Source organism: Thunnus maccoyii, chromosome 3 (genome assembly GCF_910596095.1).
Source record: "Thunnus maccoyii chromosome 3, fThuMac1.1, whole genome shotgun sequence".
In the NCBI taxonomy this organism is placed as follows: Eukaryota; Metazoa; Chordata; class Actinopteri; order Scombriformes; family Scombridae; genus Thunnus; species Thunnus maccoyii.
Genome location: NC_056535.1, coordinates 17,790,685 through 17,811,195, shown reverse-complemented (window position 1 = coordinate 17,811,195; position 20,511 = coordinate 17,790,685). Strand labels below are relative to the sequence as shown.

At 41.0% G+C, this 20,511-nt stretch overlaps 2 protein-coding genes across 2 annotated transcripts; both read left to right on the top strand.

The window, feature by feature from the left end:
* Positions 1-798: 798 nt before the first annotated feature.
* LOC121893909 (transforming protein RhoA) lies at positions 799-4,960 on the top strand. Its single transcript, XM_042406079.1, has 5 exons — positions 799-906; positions 1,841-1,998; positions 3,439-3,559; positions 3,991-4,121; positions 4,221-4,960. The coding sequence occupies exons 2-5, from the start codon at positions 1,843-1,845 to the stop codon at positions 4,392-4,394; spliced, it is 582 nt and encodes a 193-aa protein (XP_042262013.1). The 5' UTR covers positions 799-906; positions 1,841-1,842; the 3' UTR covers positions 4,395-4,960.
* Positions 4,961-10,256: 5,296 nt separating this feature from the next.
* LOC121893922 (rho-related GTP-binding protein RhoA-C-like) lies at positions 10,257-11,112 on the top strand. Its single transcript, XM_042406094.1, has 3 exons — positions 10,257-10,425; positions 10,854-10,984; positions 11,086-11,112. The coding sequence occupies exons 1-3, from the start codon at positions 10,272-10,274 to the stop codon at positions 11,095-11,097; spliced, it is 297 nt and encodes a 98-aa protein (XP_042262028.1). The 5' UTR covers positions 10,257-10,271; the 3' UTR covers positions 11,098-11,112.
* The last annotated feature ends 9,399 nt before the right edge of the window (positions 11,113-20,511 follow it).

Here is a 20,511-nt window from a genome sequence, read left to right as displayed (position 1 = left end):
TCTTTCATGCTGTTGCTACTCATTCATATCTCACATCAACAGTATTTATTTTTCTATGCATTGAAGCAGCAATAACGGAGGCCAAGAAATCAGGTAGCACTGCATGAGTATATATAAGTTCCCGACCTAGGGGTCGGGCCCCTCCAAAGAGTCACCAGATACATCTGAGGGGTCGTGAAGTGATTAATGGGAGAAGAAAAAACAAAGTTCTGATACATAAATCTGTTTTCAGTTTTTGGGTTTCTTTTTCTTTAATCTTTGATTTTTGGTGAAATATTGAATCATTTGAACATTTATTGAAATGAACCCATGTGAGAAAAGTACAACAGTAAAAAGTAAAAAGTACAACATTTCCCTTTGAAATGTAGTGGAGTGGAAGTATGAAGTTGCATAAAATGGAAATACTGAAGTAAAGTACAATTAGCTCAAAATTGTACTTAATTACAGTACTTGAGTAAATGTACTTAGTTACTTTCCACCACTGCATAGGGACCTGTGTAATTTACAGCAGGTCCTGACATATACAAAACATATGTGCTGTAAATAATGTATAGAAGGGGCTTTAATCATGTAAGACAAAATATAAAAGCATAAATATTGTATGTTAAAGCATGCAACATAGAAATACTACCACTACTACTACTACTACTACTACTACTACTACAAATAATAATACTTATTATTATTATTATCATAATCATGATACTCATTATTATTATAATAAGATATTACATGATAAAGTCCATGTTTTAGTGTTGGTATAATAGTGTATTGTTATGCTCTCCCCACCCCCTCACTTCCCTCCTGTTAATCCTCCAGCAGCAGCAGCGCAGTCAGCCAGCAGCGACGGAGGCCAACAAAGCACTACTTGGAAGTCATTTGGACAAATTTTAAATCAATCACTGGGTGAGCATATGGTATTTACAAGTAAAGTGGAATTGCAGCACCGCGTCAGTGTGTTTTAGTGGTCATAACATCGCTACATATAGTTTGTTTACGTGTATTTTCTTCCGATATTCTGCTTACGCTAGCCAGCTAGCTAACATACCGATTGACTTCCGTTATGCTAAGCTAAGCTTGGGTAGCAAACCCCGGTTTGTGAAGTGAGCTTTGGCTCTTAAAAGGGAACCACACACACCACTGTGGCGTCAGGTTCATTATCTACACACAGAGGTACACATGTATCCTACACCACCTTTGAATAATCAGATAAAAATGTAAATTTAGCGCACTAGCTACGTATCCGGCTAGCTGGTTAGCTACGGTAGCTAACGTTCAGTCTTTGGTAAACAGAACAGCCTCCTAGCTCAATAAAATCTAGGTCAGACATCACTGCAGTTATTCTTAATCATATTGTTGACACCGGCTATCAACATATTACATTTATTGTTTTTTTGGGACGATGTGAGACCAAATAAAGGGAAGACTTTGTCAAGCTTGATACCGGGGTGGGTCAGAAACACTGGAGCGGAAATGTATCATCATGGAAGAAGGTTGCTAATTTGACTTAAAATACAAGACAAAGTCAACTAAAGACTGTCAGCCTTGTATAAAACCTGCTGTGTAGTTGACAGACTGACCATAAATATCCGTGATGATGCTGATGTTGCTACAGAAGGCTAAATTGTTAGCCTCGGGTGTTGGTTTCAGACGGGTTTGGCGTTGTGTCAACACAGCTGAAGGTTACTGGCCTCTCATCGTTTCTCACAGGGGTAGTAGTGCTGGTGCTGGTAGTAGTTGCATAATCCTTGAATGCAATAAAAAAAAATGGCCCTGCAGTTGTTTTAGATAAAGTGTTCCTATGTCGTAACCTCTGCTGTTTTCTGTCTCTTGTCTGTAGCTATGGCAGCAATCAGGAAAAAGCTGGTCATAGTGGGAGATGGAGCCTGTGGGAAGACCTGCCTGCTCATCGTGTTCAGCAAGGACCAGTTTCCAGAGGTCTATGTGCCCACAGTGTTTGAGAACTACGTTGCTGACATTGAAGTTGATAGCAAACAGGTATGAGAAATTTTGCTCTCCTCACATTTCAGACCAGGAATCAGCGTTGTATAACTTAATATCTGATTACAACAAGAGCTGATTGCTGGTTGTATTTTCTTCTCCACCCGCTTTCATAAACAGTGTTACGTACAGGTTATATACTGTGTGATCCACTGATGTGATTAATAGGAATAAAGCTTGAGGATTTCAATTGATTTAAGACTTGTGGAACATAAGGACATTTTAACCTACTATATGTATAAGTAACATGTAACCTGTTTTTTTTTTTACTGTTCAATATTAACTCAACACTCTTTGCAAACTTCACACCTTTGCGTTTGTATCCTGTTTACTGTTCACTGAAAAGGTTTCCCCTGTATATTCATTCCTTTTGTATCTTTCTGAAGATTGTTGTGTTGTTATTCTCTGTAAGTACACCAAGAGGCACTAAACTGGAGTCAAATTCCTTGTATGCATAAACATAATCGGCCAATTAAGATGATTCTGATTGTGAATAAGTATTTAACAATACATGTATCAGTTTAAACCCAGATACGTTTTTACTTTGGGTAAACTTTTAAATAACCGGGTTCCTTAGGGCTGAAAAAACAAATGTGTGTTTGTTACTCTTTATTTTTTTTATCTAATTTTTTAAGTTAGTTTATTGTAAATTTGTTTTTTGTTGGGTTTTTTAAACCTGACTGATTGAACCACGCAATAATTCCAACATGCATGTACCTTGTGCCTATGCAGATGGCAGTAAAATCTCTTGAATAATTACAAATTAAGGTTGTTTTAAAAGGTTTTAAAAATTCATATATAGCCTTAAGTGTTTAATTAGAAAATAACACTCACATTAATCAAGCTTTACTGTCTGTGTCTCTGTTTTTGCCCAAAATTGAGGTCTAAACATCATTTCAATAGTGAAACTGTTGACACTGGAGATTTATCTTCATATCATGATAATTGATATTCCAGTCTTCAGTAACGAAAGGAGGCATAGACAGTTATTGCAGGAGTGAATGGCTTTGGACAGTATGGGGCCTTGGTTAAAGAAATTAAAGAAGAACTCCACAGATTTTACTCCTCAAAGACTATTTACATGTCTTGAGTACATCTGCATATGTGAAAAATACAATTGTCTCAAGTGATGTCTCTAACGCTGGTTTGGGATGAAGGCTACAAGTTTGAAAATGAAAACATTTGTTTTGACAAGGAAGAATAATGTGTGGAATTTATAATTTTTTGTTTGTCTTTTAAGTGAATGTACTGCTTTATATAAAATTGTTCATGTCAGTCATATAAATTGGATGATTTATGTGCTCTAAGTATAATACCTAAGAATTCCTGAATAAGAGGATATTGGTGTGTATGTACTCAGTAAGTCAGTCTAATGTCAAAACTCCCTGAACACAGTTCAGCTTCATGTGGTTGATAACTTGTGAACTATTCCCACAGGTCGAGTTAGCACTCTGGGATACAGCAGGTCAAGAAGACTACGACAGACTGCGCCCACTCTCTTATCCAGACACTGATGTCATTCTCATGTGCTTCTCCATTGACAGTCCCGACAGTCTCGGTAAGTGAAACCAGAGACCTCTGACAGTGTGTGTCAGTGTCTGTGTTACATTTTTTTTCTCTGATACAAGTTAATATCATCTGAATTCAGGCAAAGGTTTTGTGTTAAAAACAGCTTTAATAATTGAATGCAAAGAACCAGCCACACACAAAATAACTGAACATCTGTTGGACACGGAGAAGTATATTCACATGCTCCTCCTCGGGTACATGTTATCCCACCACGTGTCTGTTTGCTCTCCGCTATAAATCACAACTGTGCACACTTACCAAGGCATTTATTGTATAATGAAATTTGTCAGGACTCTGTGCAACATTCTTAATTCCCGATTAATTACTCAACTAAGAAATATCATTTCACACTACATATATCATGCACACTACAGCTGTGTCTGTGCTCTGACTGATGGTGTCTTTTGTCTCCTTATTTAGAGAACATCCCTGAGAAGTGGACTCCTGAGGTGAAACACTTCTGCCCTAATGTTCCCATTATACTGGTGGGAAATAAAAAGGACCTGCGCAACGATGAGCACACCAGAAGAGAGCTTGCCAAAATGAAGCAGGTAAAAATGTTAAAACAAACACAGACACACACACACTCACACTCAGTCTCCTAGTAATGAATGTATGTTTCCTAACACTTGTCTGGACCTTTTCTTTAGGAACCTGTGAAACCAGAGGATGGACGGGACATGGCTAACAGGATTGGTGCCTTTGGATACATGGAGTGCTCTGCAAAAACAAAGGATGGTGTGAGGGAAGTCTTCGAGATGGCCACCAGGGCTGCACTACAAGCCCGGCGGGGAAAGAAGAACAGTAAATGCGTCCTACTGTAAACGGGGGCATGAGGACTGCTTCCTACAGGGGGAAAGAAGGAGCATTAGGTCAAATCCCCCCAAACACACCCACACAAAAGACTGTTCTCCCCAGTTTTTACTAAAGGTGTAATGCTTTTACTTTTTTTGTCTTAAGCAAAAGTAGTCAGGTTCTGTCAGTATTCAATTTTGAGGTTATGGAAAATACTTTTTTGTACTTTAACATGAGTAAATCTGCCATAATGAAATCTCCTTTATCAACATGTACTATGTAATCAGAGAAGTCAGCCAGGGGACCTGTTGTGTCATACCTGCCAACTACAGTTAAGTGCTTAAGCCCTGCCTGCTGATCTGAGGAATGTTTCCACAGCCAACTAGGGTGAAGTACCTATACACTGTGACCCGTAGTCCTTTAATTATTTCAACAAACAGATGCACACGTGAAGTCAAAAATTTGTTTGTGTGCTTCATATACAAATCCTACGTGCATTATGATCACATGCACAGTATGAGACTGGAAACGCATTTTGTTAAAACGCAAATGGAAACTTAGTGTTTTGTGTAATAAATTACTTTGTAAGAAGCTTGATAATTTGCATCATTTGCTTGAAAAACACTGACGAGCACTTACGCCACTGAATCATAGTCCTGCTTGGATACAAAATGAAAGATTTTAGGTAGGAAAAGTTACTTTGAAGATAAAACTTTGCATGCACAGGCATTTTGTCTTTTGCATATCCTTGAATTACAAATACACCAGAGCTGTGTCTGAAATCAGCCCCTCCTTCACTCATTAACCTTTCCCTGCATAATGTATTCAGTGGTGAGCAGTAAATAGAGACTTTAGACATCTATGAGTCATTTTGCATAATCCCTGACAGGTGTAATGTTGTATTAAAGTAATTTTCTAGAAAATCCAACACATTGCACTGTGAGATTGTTAGAAGAAAGTCGTGGACGTGCCACAGACACTATTTTGTCATTACATCGTGAAATCTCAATGGGAACTACAGTATATAGAGTGTATATTTCATACTGACACACTCTCTCGCGATCAAATAAAATGGTGTAAAGTAAATGTAATGTGCTGTATAATTATTAGGGAGTGACTTCAGACACAGCCTGAGTCTCAGTCAGACTTGGGTTCAGGGTGGCGGTTCAGTAACAGAACAAGCTCAAGGACAGATAAGCTGGACTGAGCACTGGTCAGCCTCTATACTTCCAGGCCATCTTTCACCCTGATTGGAAACACGAGGCAAAAAGTCTGATAGGTCTGAATTTGATAGACAAAAAGCGCTTTATTCAACATAAAATGCATGCAAACAAATACAAATTGCAGATACCCAGGTCTTTGGTGTTGGTTTTTGACCAAACAAAGTGGTTTGAAAAAAACAAAGACAGTCATTTATCACTTTTTCAAATGAAAACTGAATTAAACTCTAAGATGTTTATACATCACCTCAAGTCATTAATTTATGAATAAATACCTGATGAGACAGGCAACTGAATGTTTTAAAACTAGATAAAGTGTTCCTTCATTGTTGCTGACAGGGAGGAGATCCAGGATTTATGAACAAACAACCTACGTTTCACATAAGAACCATAAGTTTAGTGTCAGAAGCATCAAGACTTAAGCAAGTTTTATTTAGTAAAAAATGACACCACAGTAATGTTGTGCTGCTCAAGGTGAGCAGCAAAATATCAAGTGAGAACACAGCGGTTTTGTGTGTGTGGATGAACTTCTGAAAAGGTCACAGCTGATAACATTTGGTTTAAGGCAACAACTGAGGACTTCCACCTGTGTCTAACAGTACATCAACAGAGTGGTTACAGTGTAATATCCTTTTATACACACATTTATTTACAGGATGATAAAACTCCAAATACGTTCAAGTGCATTTTAACATTGATGGATGTTGGATTAAACCTATTATTGTACCTAGTAGAGCAAAACACATTGCCAGGGAGAGTTACTTTAATCCTGTACAGTTTACAATCCACTGTAGACAAAAAAAAGCTGCGCAATAAGTCTCTCTCCTCTGATAGACGGATACGACCAGACATCAGAAACTTGTGATGATCATCAGTTGACTAGACACCGATTGCATTTTCTTGGATTTTTGTCGATTCTGATTTTCTTTATAAGAACTAAATACTTTTTTTGGACTTAAAAGTATTACAAATTGCGAGCTTTGTGACTTCTTCACTCACCATACCAACGGCGATGTGTGTGTTGCTGTAATGTCTATGCGCTGTGTGCGCGACTGCAGGGTGTGTGTGTGTGTGTGTGTGTGTGTGTGTACACTGTCTGTGCCGCAGCTGCTGCTGTGTGCGTGAAATGAATCATAGTGTGGCTATGTGAAAGTTTGACCGGCAAAAATTCGGATATATAAAACCTCTTTATTAATTAACAAGTTCGAGTCCTCGTCTTCAACTTCCGAGTCCGAATGCAGTCAATGCTCGAGTCCAAGTCCGAGTCCGACTCATCAGTGCGCAAGTCGGACTCGAGATCGAGTCCTAGACTCGAGTACTCCAACACTAAGCGACAAAAAGCAATGGGAAGTAAAAAAGAAAAAAAAAGACGTGGGTTAAGCCCGTCAGCGGTGACTCAAAGAAAGCCTTCTGTACTTTATGTAGCAGGGAATTTTCGGTTGGCCATGGAGGTGAGAATGACCCGACTCAGCATGCGTCCACAGAAATGCACAAGAAGGCCACACCAGCTAAAGGTGCAATCAATATCGGTGCATTCCTCGTGGCATCTACTGTGGAAAATGACAAAATTGTAGCAAGAGAAGCCTCGTACGTGTATCATACTGTTAACCATGGACTCAGCTACAACAGCACCAACTGTTTTGTTAAGCTCAACGGTGCTTTGTTTCATGACTCAGATGTTGTGAAGAAGATGCATTTAGGAAGAACGAAATCTGAGATCATCACAATGAATGTTTTAGGACCAAAGACTGTGCAGGATATTCTGGATTATCTGTCCCCGACTGAAGGTGAGTGTGTTTTACGCCTGGGACACAGTCTGCTTGAGCAGTGCGTGTGTGTCGCGGAACCTCTTGCTTTTCAGCGGCTGCGCGTCTCAACTGCGCCTCATCTAGAGATTTGGGGTCTCGCCCATTTCTCCGCGTGACGCGTGCGGTTCTCAGCAAAAATAGACAGAAAAATGATCTGTTGACAGTCATATTAACATCATACCAGCAACATTACACCTTTCACTATGTTTTCAATGTCTATATCTGTAGCCTGTCAGCCTGTGCGGTGCAGGAAGCCTCTCTGGCGGGGAACTCGAGCTTCTTTTCTCGGCCCCTGCTCGCTTTCCGTGATATTAACTCAAACCGGGGCTCCTGCATGTTGTTTCACCTGCTTCTAGGCAGAGATTTGGTGTTGTCATTTTCCTTAATTGTTGTCAGTTTCCTTCCCGACAGTTAGTTTTGAGGTTTGTTTATCGGAGTGGTTGGCTCGTTTGGTGTCGTCAGGAGGGATTTTCTTCACTTGGGGAGGTGACAGCAGGGTTTAACTAGTGAAATGATTAATATAATGAATTTTAAAAAACCGTCCTTTGTGAGGAGTGTATGTGGCTGACACAGAAGTATCCCCAACTAGACCCCACCATGCCCATCAGAAAGAAAGCCGCTTTCACCTCACATATGATTTATTTATTTTTAACAATTAAGCATACGCTTCTTAATCTTTTTCTGACTAAACTAAATACAAATGAAATTTATAATTAAATGATACGAAACATGCTATCATTGATGGCCATTATCAAAGCCAAACTCTATGTAGACAGATAGAGCTGGCAGCAGAAGCGCCGCAGCAGCAACGCTGTCTATGTGGCTGCTGCAAGCGCGCGAGACGCAGCAGTTCTGCGACGCACACGCACTGCTGAGGTTCACGCAGGCTGTGTGTCTCAGGCGTCAAACAAGGGAAATAGAAAAATGTGTCCAGTGTGCGTGAGATATTTTTCTGTCTGATGGGGTGCAGTGCAAGTTACTGAACTTTTACGCAGTGATAAAACTGCATCTACAGCCACTTCTCAGTGTCTGCTTCCTGAAGAGAGGAACTGCGTGCATTTGTTTGTTGCCTTTGTTGACACTGAATGGCGTGAAATTCTGCGTTATGTTTGCATGCGATGGCTGTCTCTTCATCCAGCTGTTCATCTGCTGCAGAGCTGGCCAGTTCTCACCTCATACTTAAGGTCCCTTGGGGAGACCTGTCCTGTGGCACTGAAGAGGATTTTTGAGGACGAAGAGAACTGGAACTGCTTAGATTTATCTGTGCTATTTCCACAACGTGGGGTGTGTCTTTGACACACTCGTTAGGAAGCTGAAGGAAACAACGCTCTACATCACAGATGTTTACCGAGGAGGTGGGAAAATTCAAAGTGAAGATGCTTTAGCGGAAACAAGACAGCTTTTTTGGATACCAGAGCAAGCAGCTGATGAACAAACAAGTGTCAGCACAAAGATCAAAGCGGCAAAAGGACTTTCTGAAGTTCTATGACTCTGTCATTGCATACATTGACAAGTGGTTTGATTTCTCATCAGAAAATGTGATGATGAAACTGAAACTGATCGGCCTACACGAGGAGCTCTCCTTTACTGACATGGAGCAGTTGGTGGCTGCCCTCAAAATGACAGAGACAGTCAGTATGGACCAACTCTATGAAGAGTTTTGTGCTAGCCGGAAGGAAATACAGAAAGCCAGACAGGATACCACAAAATACACCAATGAGAAGTGAGTGGCAGTTTTCCAAAACATAGGGAAAGCCAACTTAATCAACATGTTCAGGATTGTCTCATTTGTCCGCAGTGTGCCAGACTCAAATGCCTTTGTAGAGGGGATTTTCTCTTTGATGACCATTAAATGGTTAGACTCAAGAAACAGATGCAGCACAGAGCTGATTAAAAATGAACTTCAAATATCTGTGAACTATGACTTTTCATGTAAGGACTTTTATCTGGCTGCACAAAAGGACAAAAGACTGCTTGAATCGGTCAAGAGCAGCAAAAAATATCCATGGAAAAAGTAGACTTGGTGAGCAGAGGCATGTCCCTCTTTTCCTCTTTTGCATTAAATGTTTTTTGTTGTTGTTGTGAGGGTCCAACTTATATAGTTACTTACTTACTTATATAGTTTTAGTGAATAAGAATATGAAGCATTCATTCCCCACCACTGTTTGTGTACACAGAGGGTGCCCTTTCTGTGAGTCTCGGCTGTTTGATTCCTCTGCAAAACTACAGCATACAGAAGCTATTGTTACTTCTTGTTTGTCACTTGTAGGATTAACAAGAAGGGGATAACGTTTTCTAACCTACAGTGCAAGAGTCACAAGTGTTTTGACTTAGACTTATAGTAAAGGTAATAGGTAATGGTTAAAATAAAGGACTGTGTTAAAGGTACGTGCTGTAAATTAACAAACTATTATTAAACCTACCATATGTTGCCAAGGCATGAGAGTTGTGTATTAATCTTTAATTTGACTGTAAGAGATTAGCTATTATTATGACAAATGGTTTAAAACAATACACTGTATATTCACTCAACACCATGCCCACAGCGCCACAGCATGCCAACTTTTGTCCTTTGTTTGGTAGTGAAAAAGTTGGCAACCCTAGATGTCACTAACACTGGTTTGGGATGAAGGCTACAAGTTTGAAAATGAAAACATTTGTTTTGACAAGGAAGAATAATGTGTGGAATTTATAATTTTTTGTTTGTCTTTTAAGTGAATGTACTGCTTTATATAAAATTGTTCATGTCAGTCATATAAAATGGATGATTTATGTGCTTTAAGTATAATACTTAGAATTCCTGAATAAGAGGATATTGGTGTGTATGCACTCAGTAAGTCAGTCTAATGTCAAAACTCCCTGAACACAGTTCAGCTTCATGTGGTTGATAACTTGTAAACTATTCCCACAGGTCGAGTTAGCACTCTGGGATACAGCAGGTCAAGAAGACTACGACAGACTGCGCCCACTCTCTTATCCAGACACTGATGTCATTCTCATGTGCTTCTCCATTGACAGTCCCGACAGTCTCGGTAAGTGAAACCAGAGACCTCTGACAGTGTGTGTCAGTGTCTGTGTTACATTTTTATCTGATACAAGTTAATGTCATCTGAATTCAGGCAAAGGTTTTGTGTTAAAAACAACTTTAATAATTTAATGCAAAGAACTAGCCACACACAAAATAACTGAACATCTGTTGGACACGGAGAAGTATATTCACATGCTCCTCCTCGGGTACATGTTATCCCACCACGTGTCTGTTTGCTCTCCGCTATAAATCACAACTGTGCACACTTACCAAGGCATTTATTGTATAATGAAATTTATCAGGACTCTGTGCAACATTCTTAATTCCTGATTAATTACTCAACTAAGATAAATGATTTCACACTACATATATCATGCACACTACAGCTGTGTCTGTGCTCTGACTGATGGTGTCTTTTGTCTCCTTATTTAGAGAACATTCCCGAGAAGTGGACGCCTGAGGTGAAACACTTCTGCCCTAATGTTCCCATTATACTGGTGGGAAATAAAAAGGACCTGCGCAACGATGAGCACACCAGAAGGGAGCTTGCCAAAATGAAGCAGGTAAAAATGTTAAAACAAACACAAACACACACACACACTCACACTCAGTCTCCTAGTAATGAATGCATGTTTCCCAACACTTGTCTGAACCTTTTCTTTAGGAACCTGTGTGATGGCCCCTCTACTTTGTACTCCTTGTTGCTGCTGTGTTCTTTGTTTGCAGGGGCAGGTTCCTGAGCACACTGATTAACAGGATGGGACACACTTGAGCCCGGTGTGCCCTCAGATCCTCTCTTCTCTCTCCCCCACACACTCCTGGGTTGCTTTTTGGTTCCTGTTGTTTCACCATACAACACCCACACAGCATACACTCACTCAGCAACTCCCTACATGACTGATTTTATAGACAAACTCTACCTATTTTTAGTTTTTGTTGGTTTTGAGTACCTTGTGTTACATAAATTTACTCTTGTTTTATTGAATACCCTTGTAACTTCCCTTTTTTTGCTACAATCTAGAGCCGGGCTGTGACAATTGGGGGTCGTCCTAACAGTCTTTGGAGGTATAGTGGTAAGTTTATTTAGTTAAAGTTGTTGCCTCTTAAGCAAGCAAGTAGATGTCATTGTTTGCAGTGTTTTGGTGAATTGTAGTCGCATAGTTCCACTGTTTTTCTCTCTCATAGTCTTCACGGGCAGAGTTTGAAAATTGTGAAGGTAGTGCATAATCAGTAGTATTGGTCTCTAGTGTGTTGGTACCACGTCCAGAGTTTTCAGTGTTTTGTGAATGAGGTTGTAGAAGTGTGCTACAGGGAGTCACTCTAAACAGGCATAATTGGTTGCATGTAAGTGTAGTTTGTCAGTGTCTTGTTTTGTTGTGTTGATGCTTGGAATGTTAGTGGTGGGTGTTGAAGTAAAGGAGAGGTTAGTTTTTCACCAGAGACCATGTACTCTTGTAATTTTTGAGGTGCACAGCAGGTTGTACCGGCTGTCAGATGCACATTCAAAGTAGTTTGTCAGAGTTCACACCCTGATTAGGCTGTAGATTCCCTATGGTATTCGCTGGGGGGAGTTTGTAGTGTGGTGGTGAACATGGTTAGTCTCGGGGGCACATCCGTGGCTACGAAGGGGTCGCCAGTTATCTGGTTGCCTCACTGTTCCATCGGGCTATTAGTGCATAAATACCCACCACAAGTAGCTACCTGAAGACAAGGTAGTTTCTGGTTAGGCAGTTAGAGGGCTCCAACTTTGTTATGTGCATTTGGTGGTCTGTACGGTCCCGTGTTAGTGCGTACGGCTCAGTTAACAGTGTGTAGTACTCTTTGCAGGCAGAAATTTAGATCATGGGAAAGGTCAAGTAACCAGACACATATGGATTTTGCCAGGGAGTTGGCAACTCACTTTAATCAGTGGTGTACAGCTTTGGAAGTTAAAACATTTGCTGATTTATGCCATGCAATGGTTTTGGAGTAGTTTCAAAAATCTCTGACAGGTAATGTTGCCACCTATATTAATGAGTATAAAGTCAAAACTGCTGCTGAGGCCACTGCTCTTGCAGACGAGTATGTCCTGGTGCATAAGCTTGATTTTGAGTCCCGTGCCCGTGATGCTGGGAACTGGCTTAAGCTGCGACCAAGGATGTGGTCCGAGGACGGGGCTGGTAGGTCAAAACAGGTTTCAGGAGGACAGTCTGATGCTGACATGTGTAATTATTGTACGGAAAGGGGACACTGGAATGTTTTGCCATAAGAGCTAAGAGTAAGTGTTGTGGTGATGTGCATGTTAAACCTGCCGCACTAGCAGCATCTATTCAATCAGATCAGAACAGCCTGAATGTTTGCAGCTGTATTCTGTGTTGTCCACAGCTCCTACAGGTATGCAGACCACAGGCAGAGTTGGTACAATACGAACACCTAAGTACAGTAAGCCTGGTGAGAAAAAGTGCTGGTATGACCATAAGTCTGAGCATCACACATTTGCTCCAGTCTAAAGAGCATACTACTGGTTAAGGTAAAGCCTTATGCATTTGAGGGTCACACGCCAAGTTGTGCACTGGTGCACCTAGAGAATTTCGTTTAGACTTAACTGTTCTGGTTTTTTGCATTTTCTTGTTTCCGACTCATTGGTCCCCACTTTCCTCTTCTGGCTTTCCCTGTAAACTCTTAAATTTGCTTCTCTAAGAGCTGGGGGTTGCTGAGTTAAGGGGCAGTATTATTGAATACCTGTGTGACTGCTCTTTTTTGCCACAGTTTAGAGCTGGGCTGTGACATCTGTGAAACCAGAGGATGGACGGTGTAGTTGTCGCATAAAGATGTGCTGATTTCCAGAGATTTGAACTCCCTTCTGAAGAAAGTGGCTTGTTTACTTTGTAATCACATTGTAAATAATTCTGCCATGCTTCAAAGACTTCATTACCATAGTCCACGTGGAAGATCTGCCTGCATATCCCAACATTTGTCAGACATCTGAACCACAATCGCCTGATCCAGAGTGGAGGCAATTTGTTAAGCCTGTGGACATTGCAGTTTACAATAAGTCATAACACCTTTGGGACACACCAGGTCAGACTGTATCTTTTAAGTTTGAAAACATAGTCCCCCTTCTTAGTTAATATTTTTTGCAAATCAAAGTACTCAAAAAAAAAAAAAGACAAAAGAAAAGGGGGAAATCGAAAATTGCATTTTGAAAATGTTCCAAGTTGAATGGAAGTGTGTAGCTTGTTTGATAATTGATGTGTATTTTCCTGATGGTTTTGTAAGTTTGCCCTTCATTGTTTAATATTACAATCGTGCGGGTTTTGCAAGGAGTGTGCAAATGGAGCAGAGTAGTGAAATTGAAGAATCAGAAAGACAAAAAATTGAAGAACGCATCGCTGAAATTCATGCAGATTTTGAAATACACAGGATAGGGCTACCAGAGGCACCATCTCAAGTTGAACAAGAGGTGAGACGATCAGTGAGGGAGAAACCTTACAGAAAAAACGCTTGAGTTTAAAAGGAATGAGATGACAAAAGAGGAAAGAAAGTTTATGTTCACATACGTAAACTTCAAAGCAGAGGTTCAACTCACTAGATCTAAACTCAAAGAAGAATGCTCTAAAACTGAGTTAGGTGAAATGATCAAATCAGTGGAAAAAAAAAAATATGAGAGCTTACGTGCACTGACCACGCCATCTCAAGATATAAGAAGGAAAATGGATAGCTGCACCTCACTTACTACTGAAAGAACTGTACTCCTGAAAAAGTGGTATATAGAAGTTGATACCAAGGAGTTTGATGCAGTGGCTTTGAAAGAATCACTCCTCCAGTTACTCCAGAGAAATGACGCTAAGTCAGTTTACGGCTCAACTGTGTCTAAAGCTGATCGGAGTAGTCAGCAAGAGAGTCATGTATCTGCAAAGACGGCAGACGCAGCGGCACATTTCGCATCAAAACAGGCTGAAATAAACAGGAAAAAGGAAATTTTGATTTGATTGGACCAAAGGACTCATTTAAGTTAAGAGAGTTTAGTGATTTCCTCATCTCCTGTAAGAATGCGATGCCCCATGTTCAAGATCTAAGGGTTTTAGATTATTGTGAAGAAAATCAAAAATTATTACTGAAACATCCTGACTGGGCAACAACCCGCTGGAACCGGTATGTCACAAAAGAACTGAATGAAAGGAAGTCCTATCCAGGTTTCAAGGAATTTTCTGACTTCATGGCAGAAGAGGCATGCATAGTATGCAATCCAGTCTCCTCTCTCTATGCATTAAAGCACACAGATAAAAAAACCTGTGAGAGAAGCGTCTCAAACAGAAGTGTCTCAAAGTCAGTGTCCTGGTGGCATCAACAAAAGGGTCTCAAAACCCAAAATCCATTTCAAAAGCCTTAAGTGCATCAAAGGGCGTCAAAGGTACCCAAACCACCCGTTCTCCTACTCAAGATAAAAGGCAAATAGAATATATCTGCTAGTGTTGTTAACCATATGATACATAGTATTTGAACTCTTTTCTGTGATATGAGTATGTTAACTTTATGAAACACAAGATTTGAGTTTTCGTCTGAGATATGTAAATATTAACTTGTTTTTCTCTCCACAGGCTATTTGGACTCTTAGGGAGAGATGAACCACTAGGTCCCCTGGCACTCACCCTTCCCATTTAGTGATGTAGAGGGACAGCTGTAGGACCTGTAGTCCACTCTGCTTAGGGAATTTTACCCATCCTATTCAGTCAATTGTTTACGGGATGTAATGAAGTTTAATTATGTAAAATGGTGTAATTCTTGTAACTTTGTGCAACATTAATCACGTCATGTTTTTTGTAATATGTATATTTTCATTTTTGTGCCCTTTGTAAAATGTTCACTTTGAGAAAATTAAGACTGTCATAATTAGTCATGTGACTCAAACGTATTTATCACACCTGTGAGTACTCAGCAGTTGTACTGAGCGAACCTGAAGAAGCTACAGGCGAAACGCATTGTTCGCTTTTAATAAAGTCACAGTAAAGTCATTACAGTGTGCGGTGGTATATTCTGATTTTCAGAATATATCTGCTGTCAACAACATCACTTTATATATAAATGTGAAAATTTTGCAGCGATGCCTCTGGAGGAAAGGAAAAAATTTGTCATTTACAATAAGATGTGCTTTGGTTGCCTCAGAGTTGGCCATGTCTTCAGAAACTGTAGACAGAGGGTCACATGCAATATTTGCAGGCGTAGTCACCCATCTCCATTTCATGAAAGATGTCCGCAAGGAGAAAGGCCTGAAATGCCACCACGGGAGGAAAGTGCTTCTACCATTGCATGCAGTGTGAGAGTGGACAACAGTGATCGCACTTCAATGATTGTTCCAGTGTGGTTCTCTTGTGCAACAAAAAACAGCCCAGAAACCTTGGTGTATGCACTACTATACACACAGAGCAGTAATAAATTTATTGACCAAGATGTTTGTGAAAAAATTCAAGCAGACAGAACCTTTTAAATTGAAGTTGTCAACAATGACTGACAGGGGTTCAATAGTGCATTGCCAAAGACAGGATGCACTAAGAGTGAGAGAGTACCTTTCACAAGAGTACATTGAGCTGCCACCCACATACACTCAAGAATACATCCCACTGGAGCAGAATAGTATTCCCACTCACGAAACAGTGAAGGATTGGACCAACATTCATAGCATAGCAGAAGAGATGCCAGATCTATTGAACTTTCCTGCGGGACTCCTGATTGGCTATGACTGCACAAGGGCCCTGAAACCAAAACAAGTGATATCAGGGAAAGAATACGATCCATATGCAGTCAAGACTGATTTAGTCTAGAGTATATTGGGATCCATGAAAACTTGAATTAGTTCAGTGGACGTGACAGGGGTCTGCCATCGCATCTCTGTAAAAGAGCATCCGTCTATCACACCTGCCTCTGTGATCGAGGCACTGGAAACAGATTTTCGGGACACAAACCCTAAGGAAAGAAATATATCTCAAGAGGACATTCTATTTTTACAGCTCTCAAATGAGAAAATTCAGCACAATAAAGAAGGACATCTGGAAATGCCCTTACCCCTCAAAGAGCGTCCTCAGCTTCCAAACAATAAGCAGCTTGCTAAAGTCCGATTGAAGCATTTAAAAAGAAATTGGAAAAAAGTCCCAAGTACAAGCAGGATTATGTGAAATTCATGGACAGTGTCTTTAAGGATGGTGATGCAGAAAAAGCAGATGCTACACTGAAAGAGGGCAATACATGGTACATCCCACACCACGAGGTGTACCATCCTAGGAAGCCAGAAAAAATTAGAGTTGTCTTTGACTGCTCTGCCCAATTTGAAGGCATGTCTCTTAATGATCACCTACTCACAGGTCCTGATTTAACTAATGCTCTGACTGGGGTGCTGTGTAGGTTCCATGAGCATAAAATCGCAATTATTTGCGACATGGAGAAAATGTTCCACCACTTCCATGTCAGCGAAGAAGATCAGGATTTCCTGAGGTTCCTGTGGTGGGAAAATGGGAACGCAGAAAGGGAGCCCAAGGAATATCGAATGAGAGTGCATATTTTCAGAACAGCATCATCTCTGGGATGTGCTAATTATGGCATGAAACACCTTGCCAGTGAACATGATAGGGACTACCCATTGGCAGCAAGCTTCATTTGAAGAAATTTCTATGTGGATGATGGGATCATCAGCATTGATTAAGTCGAAAAGGCCAAGCAGCTGATCAATGAAGCACAAAAAATCTGTGCTAAGGGAAACTATATCTACACAAATTTGTGTCCAACATCAGAGAAGTCTGGGATACGATTCCAGAGACTGAACATGCCAGTGTAAAGAAGAAGGTGGATCTGAACTACAATGAGGCTCCAATGCAGAGTGTATTGGGAGTAAAGTGGAATGTAGAGACTGGTGTGTTCTCATGCAATGTCATCCTCAAAGAAAAGGCAGCCACACAGTGAGGAATCCCATCAATAGTCGCAAGTGTGTGCGACCCGTTAGGACTTCTTTCTCCCTACATTTTGATTGGAAGAAGAGTTCTCCAAGAGATGTGTAAGCAAGGTGTTGGCTGGGATGAACCTCTCCCCCCTGAAGTAAAGCCAAAGTGGGAAGCATAGCTCAAAGACTTGGAGAATCTTCAGAAAATTCAAATACTAAGATGCTTTGTACCTGAGAACATTGGCACAATCCAAAAAATTGAGCTGCATCATTTTTCAGATGCCAGCAATGACGGTTATAGGCAATGTTCATATATCAGGATTGTTGCTGATGAACAAGTGCATTGTGCACTGGTCATGGGTAAAGCCAGAGTGGCACCCACTAACAAAGTCACCATACCGTGCCTTGAGGTAAATAACCTCCTCAGAAAAGAGCTTGAACTGAATCAGTTGGACTTGATCAGGAGTCTTTCTGGACAGATTTGCAGGTGGTGCTTGAGTATATCAAGAACGAAGCCCGGCGCTCTCATGTTTTTGTCGTTAATCGCGTCCAGAGAATAAGAGACACTACAGATCTGGGACAGGTCAAACAGGTCAAAATCCAGCAGACCATGCATCTAGGGGTCTCAAGGTGGCAGACCTGATTGATTCAAATTGGCTCACTGGACCTAGGTTTTTGTGGGAACGGGAGATTGTCACAAGTCAAGGATCCCCAGAGCTTTTTGTTGGTGACCCAAAAGTAAAGGTTCTCAAGACAAGTGCCTCTGAAAAGGACAATTTCCTTGAAAGGTTGTCAAGATTCTCTGACTGGAACACAGCCCTCAACATCATAGCTCAGATTCAAAGACTGGCAAGGGGAGACTGGTTAGGGTCCATTAGTGTGGAAGAGAGAAGAATGGCCATCCTTGCACTCATCAAGGCAGCACAAAAGGAAGCCTTTGAAGAAGAGCTGAAATGGTTCATTCAGAAATTTGCTAATCTACCACAAAGTCACAAGATGTGCCAACTTGATCCTTTCCTTGTTAATGGACTGCTCAGGGTTGGAGGGCGGTTGAGGAAGTCCTCTGCATCATTTGAGTTGAAACATCCAGTGATCCTTCCTTAGGAAGGCATGGTGATACAACTAATACTTGACCACTGTCACAAGAAAACTTAGCACCAAGGCTGAGGGCAAACGTTGAATGAACTCAGGGCCAGCAGATATTGGATAATAGGTGCCAGCAAGGTAGTGGCAAAGCATATCAAATGTGTTACTTGCAGAAAGGTGCATGGACCCACCGAAGAACAACTTATGGTGGACCTGCCTGTTAACCGAGTATATATAGTATATATACTGTTTTGGCCCCCTCTACACAAAACAAGGTCGGAAAGAATTCAAGAGATACGGTCTGTTATTCACATGTTGAAGCTCCAGAGCCATCCACATTGAAATGTTGGAGGATCTCAATATTGATGCCTGTTATGACCGGCTCGCAGGCCACAAAAAAGGAGGGAGACGCACACCCAAACTCAGCAATAATAAAATGAAGTTTATTAAAGTAAATAACAATAATTGCAATGGGATATGGAAGTCAGTATCAGTGGTGTTTGAAAGTGTGTGGATGTGTTGTATAATGTGAGGTGCATGTTGTCAGTGCAAAACAAAACCAAAAAGGCAACGCAAAAAAACAACCACAGCGTGGTGAATGGAGAGGGGATCAGAGAGAGAGTGGAATCAGGGCAGGCGGGTTTAAATGCTCTCTGGGGCACTGGCCAGGTGTTCCCAGTTAGTACTCGAATGACATCGGCTCCACCCATCCAAGGACCTGCAAAGGCAACAGAGGCAACAGGCTCTGGGGCCATCACAATGCCTTTTTAAATGCTTTGAGGTGCTTTATTGCGATTAGAGGAGCTGAGAGACAGATCCGGTCTGACCAAGGTACAAATTTTGTCAAGGTGAAGAATGAGATGGAGAAAGGTCTAATGGAACTAGACAAAGAGAGGATTTCTGTCTGGCAAGAAACCAATGCGACTTTCTCATGAATGTTCTGGAAGCAAGCCATATGGGAGGCGTGTGGGAGCGCCAAATAGAAGCTGACACCTCACTGAGAACATTCTTCTATGAGGTCATGTCAATTGTGAACAATCATCCACTCGAGTGTAATTTGGTTTCCCTGGGGTAATGGCAACACCTACTGTTAAACCTGTGAATTACGTTGAATGGACAACATGCGGTGTTCACATGATCACTTAGTGGGAGAGAAAATGAATGTAGTGCCAGATGCTACTATCAGAAGCTACACGGACTAAGGAGTTCGCCAATGAAGAGTATCAGTGCGACATTAAAAGTCATAACTCCTAAATTTCTGGTCAGAAGGTGCACACGGTATGTGTTTGTATATTTAATTTGTATTGATAATATCTTTGTGTTTTTAATACGTTGTAGGAGCCATGGATGGATCACTGTGGAACACAGTGAGCCACAGTGACCGACTCTATTTCCTGGAGCAGCACACTAAGGGTCATCCAAAAGAGCTTGTTAGAAGCTGCCAGCACATTGATCCAGAGAGGGGATATGTTAAGGCTAAGGCTGTATTACAGGAGCAGTTTGGAAATGAGCAGAAGGTTGCATCTGCATACATGGAAAGGGCTCTTTCATGGCCTCCGATCGAAACTGAAGATGTAAAAGCTCTTCAAGATTACAGCTTTTTCCTCAGAGGCTGCTGTAATGCCATGGAAGAGGTGCAATACTTGCATGAGCTAGACATGCCTGCCAATATGCTGGCCATTATAAGGAAATTGCCTTACAAATTTAGGGACAAGTGGAGAACTGTAGCCTGTGAACTGCAAGAAAGGCGCAGCCAGAGAGCTACATTCATTGACATCACTAATTTCATTGAGAGACAAGTGAGAATCTTAACTGACCCAGTGTTTGGAAACATACAGGATGCTCCTTTGCTGACAACAAACAAAGGTGTAAGCAAGCACAATCCACAATCTCGTTCTGGAATTAAAGGAACTAGTTTTGCTATCACTGTAGCCAAAACAAAACTCAACCTGGAACCAAAGGGAAGGAACATGTTCAAACTGAAAGGAAGACATGTCTTTGCTATGGAGGAGGTCATGCATTGGATTTGTGTCCTCAGTTGGGGAAAAGAGCACATAAAGAGAAGATTGGCTTCTTGAAGCACAATGGTGTCTG